We start from the raw sequence: 6,599 nt of genomic DNA, 5'->3' as shown, positions 1-6,599 counted from the left end.
AAAGTTGTGTAAGAAGTTTGGAGAGGACAATAAAACAACAACAACAACTCATGAATAGCAAGCGTTGTTCTCATAGATAGACGCTCGCTTGTTTTGCGGAGAAAACATGCCATAATTTAGCTTCTGAATTCGAATAAACTCGGTTCCCGGTTGAATTGTCGAACTTATTCTTCTATCAAGTTTTCAAACCGAACATGCCATGATTTGCAGCCTTTGTGCAATTGCCAGAATGTGGTAAAGTAGTTTATTGTAACACTGGGACGAGAACGGGGGGTTCTTGCACCATCAAACGCTGGTGTCGTCACTCGTCGGGGATACGTGCAGGCACTGCTTGTTCCAAAATAAATATTGACGTGATTGTTGTATTCAAATGAGCTGCCTGACTGGACATAGGCGGGCCAATCAGAGACCATCGGATCATTACACCTTCTTTTCAGAAATCATTCATAACGCCGATGCGTCAAACACTCACAGAGACCCGAGTATAAATACGGCTGCGCGCAAGGCACAGTTAGACATTTTTCCCAAAATCAAACGAAAGACACTACTGAGCAAGAACCGTGGGAATCCCGCTTACCTTGATTATTCTCTCTACCTTGTTCTACATTTTATATTCTATATTTAGTGTCCAGTTCATTTTGTTGGCCATGGATGGATTATATTTGAAACACGTCGTGGTAGCAGCGGTGTGCTCCGTGCTGGCCACAGGGACGCTGGGGTCCCCGGTGATGGGGCCAGAGCCGATCCGATGCGCCCCTTGTACTCCCGAGAAGCTGAGCCAGTGTCCAGCGGTTGCGCCCGGATGCGCCGAGGTGCTGCGGGAGCCGGGCTGTGGATGCTGTCTCGCCTGCGCCCTGAAGGCTGGAGAGCTGTGCGGGATCTACACGGCACCGTGCGGCTCCGGTCTGAGGTGCACCCCGAGACCCGGCGACCTCCGGCCACTGCACTCCCTAACCCAGGGACAAGCTGTGTGCACGGAAAGCACCGAGCCCGAGCAGAGCCCCGAACCCCAAACCCAAGGTAGGCCTGTAACCCCATCATTCATGCATCTGTGAATATATAATGAGATATCATTCAGCATATAGAATCAGAATTCCAGCAACACTTGAGTAACCTATATATCCTACCACAGCCTTATTCATTTAACCCCATTTAGATATAACGTTAAGATATACCGACATTAATTTAGTAAAGCCTGCTCCAGTCATTCACTCTACTTTGCTTCTCCAGATCAGGGAGAGCCAGAGGCTGAGATGGAGAACACCGCCACCGTCTCGGACCCCGGCTCCAGCCACTACCTCCCCGGCCACAACAAGCCCTACGACCCGAGGGCCGCCGCCGACGCTCAGGAGAGCATGAAAGCCAAACACGTCACCATCCGCAGGAAGCTGGCCGAGCAGGTAAAGCCAACGGAATATCGGAGACATTATATCGAATGCTCTGCAATGTTGTTAAAAGTTTTGGGGGCGCTTGGAGAGAGGACTAGCGTACCACAAGGTGGAGCTCGAGTGCCTTTTGAAATGATTGCGTGTGTGTGTGTGTGTGTGTGTGTGTAACAGAGAGAGAGAGACAGAGAGAGAGAGAAGGGGAGTGCTTGCTATTACAAGCCTTACAGTTTGATGGCAGCCCACGTGGTTGGTGATAAATCCATATTCCATATTGCTTACTCCTGTGTGTTGGCATGGGTGAAGGCGGTGCTCAGGTCACAAAGTTAACCCCCTCTTACCCCTCTCTCTCTCTGCCCAGGGACCCTGTCACGTTGAGCTGCAGAGAGCCTTGGAGAAGATTGCTAAATCCCAGCAGAAACTGGGAGACAAGCTAACCCGATTCTACCTCCCCAACTGTGACAAAAACGGGCTTTACCATGCCAAGCAGGTTGGTACCTTGAGCAAAATGTATGAGGCGCTGTTCTCTGTGTGTGTGTTGTATGAGAGTGTGTGCTTTGGCTTTTTGGGATGGATTCATGACTCCAGTCAGCGTGAAAGAATCTCACCAAGTTGTGTGTGTGTGCGTGTAGCCAAGATTATGTCAACCGCAGCTCCAGAATGATAGTGTATTTGTGTGTGTGTGTGTGTGTGTGTTCAGGCAGGGATTTGTTCAGCTTGCAGCGGTGTTTACACCTTGGAGTGTGTTCAGTTTGTTTGAGCGTGATGTCACCCCCCTCGGTGCGGCATGACTGTGCATGTGTGTATGCCTGTCTGGCCTGCGGGGTGCAACTGCATGCCAAACACACGCCAGGGTCACATATGAACAGGTGCTGGGATGTGAGAGCATGTCAAACCAAACTAAGGGATCTAAACCCTCTCTCTCTCTCTCTCTCTCTCTCTGTCTCTCAGTGTGAGTCCTCTCTGGATGGACAGAGGGGTCGATGCTGGTGTGTGACTTCCTGGAATGGCAAGAAGATCTTGGGTTCGACCGAGCAGCCTGGGGATACCGAGTGTCCTTAAGAGATCAACCACTGGAGCAGATCTCAGAAAAAAAAGCAAGCCACTGATTTTCCTTTTGATAGCTGTTTATTTATTAATTTTGTCCATGGTGGTGTTTAAATTCAGGTACACTGTCATCATGGGACTGTGGGTCCCACCCCCTCTGATCCCCCTGCCCCCCCAAACACCCGTCCCCCCCCCCCCCCCCCACCAAAGAGAAAAATCTATTTTTGTTTTTCTGAAAAGGAGATTTTAATATTGATGCATTTACTTCTACTCTTCAGCCTTATTTATTTCAATTGTATTGCATTCTATTTGTTATTTGTAATTATTTTATGAGTATTTATATCATTTTTCCTTATTGTTATTATTATTGTTATTATTATTATTATTTTTATGGGTGTATAAAGTGTATATATGTATCTTGACCCTGAGTAACTCCATTGCTGAGTTGAGCTCGCTCTACCCTTAAGGAGTTGTCTGATGGTTTGGTTTGTGACGAACCAAGCAAGAACAAAAGCACTGAGTGACCAAATGTCATTTAGAAGTATTTCTAAATGTTGTTTTTATGATTCATTTTCACATTGCCATTGTTTTGTCTTCTTTTTGTTATTGTTTTTTTTCTGGTGTGATACAAGATAAAACTCAGTTATTGTCAGTTAATGCAAAACTCTCAGTTGAGAATTCTTAACAGTCTCAGAACACAATATCCCATGGTCCTATGGGTTTGCAGATTGCATGATGGGTAGTGCGCCTGCATTGCCTCTCAGACGGGTATATCTACATTTACCTACCTCCAATGTTTATGTGTCTCTTGTCAGTTGTGTTGATATATCTGTCAAAGACTTGTTATTTTACTTTATGTTGCTGTTCTCTCTGACCAGGAACACATGACCACAAAGAGCAAGTTGTAGTTCCACAGTGAACCATTAAGTGTGGTGTTGAAAGTGTGTTGATTTGTGATGGGTCTGCTCTATCTACATGCTGCTGTTGGAGAGAGAATTGTTTATGTGAGTCTATTCCAAAGTGACTAACTGCTCACTTGTGTGTATGTACACTTTTGTAATTGAGATGTAATGTAAAAAAAAAAGTGATATATTTAATAAAAACTTTAACCTCAACTATGTGCCCCTGGCCTCTCTCTTGCCTCAGGCAGCGTATATAAATGTGTGGCTTTTGTGCTGGAGAGGCTGTGCGCAAACAGCCATAGGTGGCAAAACATAACAAAACATTACAGCTTCATCAAGATATGATTGTGAAATCAGAACACACACACACACTTGAAGCTGTCTTATCCTGTCTCTGTGTAGATATGCTTGAGGACCACATTTCTATATTCGGTGCGTTTGTGTGTGTTTGCGTGTGCATGCATGCAGTGTTATCATGGTGATCTAAAGTGGAGGTCCTGTCTAACTTTAGACAGTTAGGCAGGACATGGCTCTGGCTGGCCTGTGCTGCGCTGCCTTTTGACCCGCTCTCTGTTTGCCTTGGTCGGGCACAGGAATTCGCCTCAACCTCTCGTGCCCACTGCCAGCCTGCCTGGCACCACCAGATTTATTTTTATTCTTTACAAATTGAACCTTTGCTTTATCCTCATTGACACATTCCAAGACTGAGGGGAGCCTGATTGCAGTCAAGGACTTAAACAAGAGAGATTTGTGTCCTGATTACATACAGTTAAACCTCTTCACTATCAAAAAGCAAAGCAGGGAAGATGATCCATCTATTGGTTACTGGTGACAATTTGTAATGTATTAATTAGGCTACCTCCCAAATCATTAGTCACTAAAGAGAGTACAACAAACACCAAAGACAGGAACTTAAAATGTGTTCATTTTTTTATTTAAAAAAAGACATTAAATACAAATTATATTTGAATCAAAATCATTTCCTTTCTCAAAGAAAATAATAGCTGTGTAATTTCTAGTTTAGTATCATGAAAAGCTTGAATCAAAAACTCTTTAAAGGATAAACTTGAAATGAAAAACAAAGTACATTTACCCGTGAACAGAGAGATTCTTACGTGACCAGCAGGAAAAAAAAAAGTGACATACAGAAGTGACCCTGGCTCTGCACTACAGACTGAGGCGGGATGGCTGGGTGTGCATGGAGAGAAGTGACTTACTGAGAGGTGAGAGGTTCAATGGCCTACAAAGCCAGTGAACTAAGATGACCAGAGACCTGAGTGCCTGACTGACAGAGATTTGCCCTGGGCTAAACTCACCCACAGGGCAAGGAGCTTACAAATGACACTGCTGAGAAACAGAAGGAAAAGGTTCATAAAAAACATTCATTAGTGATTATATTCCCCAAAATACACTGAATCATATAGACTTTGTTGTGCAATCGGTGAGTCACTGAATTGTTCATAAGAAAACGTAGTTTGGATCAGCTTATAATTCTTTCTTAGATAAATAACTTTATTTTTACTTTTAAGTACTGTACATGATGTCTAGTCAGACACATAGCTGGCCAGGAAATAATAATAATATATATATATAAAAAGACACACTTACAAATATTAGGGAGGGAATAGCTTAAACATACTTTTTATGTTCCTCCCCTTACATCAAGTCTTTGAATAGAATGGGATATAGCACCAACAGGTTGGTTGTAAGTTGTTGCTGTCTATTAAAGTGAGTGTACAGCCGACTCCATGCTACCAAGCTACTGGGCTAGCATTCTTTGTCGGCACTCTCCACTTTTCAAGTCTTTACACAGGATGTGGGAGAGCATCAGGCAGGAAGCTCCTTGGGGAGGACCACCTCCTCCCTCAGACCCCCTACCACTTGTGTGAATGCATATTTGGTGCTGTGTCCACCTTGTGGAGTTTTGTTGGCATAAGATCATACAAGTATTTCAAAGAAACAAAAACAACAACAACAAAAAAGAAAATAGTTGCATTGAATGGAAATTCTGAGGGGTGTTCGCTAAGTTCACTGTCAGAAGTCCTGGTGTAGCTTCGTTTATTTTCCCCCTAGGTTATTATTGTTTTCTTACAGTATCACACCGTTTCATCTAACGTTACCTCTAAGGAAAGGTATGCAGATGCAGATAGGTCCAATTGTCTTTAACTGCATGCATTGGCGATTAGCGGTGCAGCTAAAGTGCTTTAAGTGCTTGTGCTTGGGCTTGAAGCATAGGGGCAGCTGGCACCTGTGGCGGGGCAGGCCGGTCACACCGGGCAAACCCAGTTGAAACAAGCCTACACCAGGTTGCACCACTGACAGGAAGAGGACCGAAGATGAGTGGGATGCTGGGACAGGGGGACGGGATTTGGGGTTAGGCACGGAGATAGAGGCAGGACAAGGACAAAGTAGTTTGGGGCGGGGGGTAAAGACGTAGGATTAGAGAGCTGCATGGTGGACGAGGACAGGGACGAGGGAAGGGAAAGTGGGGAAGGGAAAGGGGCGCAGGTAAAGCGATAGTGTGCTTGGATAGAGGCAGGGGAACAGGGGCATGGATGCGGGCTGGTGCAGGGGGTTTGGAAAAGAGACAGGGGACAGGTTCATCTAACCAGACCAATCCCTACGACTGCAGGGTTGGATGCAAGCACCTTAATCAAGGACTACAGATGGTGAAGGACTACGGGGAGGGGAGGGGGGGCATTGGGGAAAGGATAGTTTTAAGGCACTGTAACTGCACGGAATGCCTCCGTTCCCTTCCCCCTGCAGAGCACCGTCAGGGAGAGGGACGAGCTAGTACTACGGAGACAGCAAGGAAGGCCCTCGGCGGCCCTCGTGGTAGGTAAGAGGTCAAAGCCCTGCCTTCCCATAAGCCTTCACTTCAAAATGGACCCTGAGCCAGAGAGCGGTTTCTGCATTGTTTAATGGAATAAGGGTCGGGGGGATGGGCTGTTCAGAGGCGTTCTGACATCTCTAAACTGAGCTTAGTGAAGTACAGTATTTACACAAATAAACACTTTGGGAAGCACACTCACTCGATCCTGCACAGACATGCAGTTGTATGCATTCGCTATGCAGGTGTTCACACGCTTGCACATATAGACACACACATACACACGCACACACACACACACACACACACACACACACACACACACAGATGCACACTCACATACACAGACACACACACAAACGTGTTGCGGTGGGGGTCACAGTCACAAACAAGTCCTCTTTAAAGTGAGTGGAAAAGTCCCTCCTTCCTCTCTCT

General features: G+C 45.7%; 1 protein-coding gene across 1 annotated transcript; it reads left to right on the top strand.

The window, feature by feature from the left end:
• The first annotated feature begins 493 nt into the window (after positions 1-493).
• Positions 494-3,537, top strand: LOC139654673 (insulin-like growth factor-binding protein 1). The gene is made up of 4 exons (XM_071531811.1): positions 494-1,020; positions 1,231-1,400; positions 1,747-1,875; positions 2,337-3,537. Exons 1-4 carry the CDS (start codon positions 648-650, stop codon positions 2,445-2,447), a joined length of 783 nt encoding a protein of 260 aa, XP_071387912.1. The 5' UTR covers positions 494-647; the 3' UTR covers positions 2,448-3,537.
• Positions 3,538-6,599: the final 3,062 nt, after the last annotated feature.

Source organism: Centroberyx affinis, unplaced genomic scaffold, assembly GCF_046629955.1.
Source record: "Centroberyx affinis isolate AG114_WGS23_722 - 3 ecotype Tasmania unplaced genomic scaffold, CSIRO-AGI_Caff_v1 ptg002133l_1, whole genome shotgun sequence".
Classification (NCBI taxonomy): Eukaryota; Metazoa; Chordata; class Actinopteri; order Beryciformes; family Berycidae; genus Centroberyx; species Centroberyx affinis.
Note: the sequence above shows the minus strand (reverse complement) of the source record. Positions and strands in the feature narration are given on the sequence as shown.

What these genes read in the sequence shown, in the direction of transcription:
- LOC139654673 (XM_071531811.1), top strand. Translation starts at nt 648, where the DNA reads ATGGATGGATTATATTTGAAACACGTCGTGGTAGCAGCGGTGTGCTCC. An exon ending in CCCCGAACCCCAAACCCAAG is followed by an intron (nt 1,021 to 1,230) that starts GTAGGCCTGTAA and finishes TTGCTTCTCCAG; the next exon opens with ATCAGGGAGAGCCAGAGGCT. An exon ending in GGCTTTACCATGCCAAGCAG is followed by an intron (nt 1,876 to 2,336) that starts GTTGGTACCTTG and finishes TCTGTCTCTCAG; the next exon opens with TGTGAGTCCTCTCTGGATGG.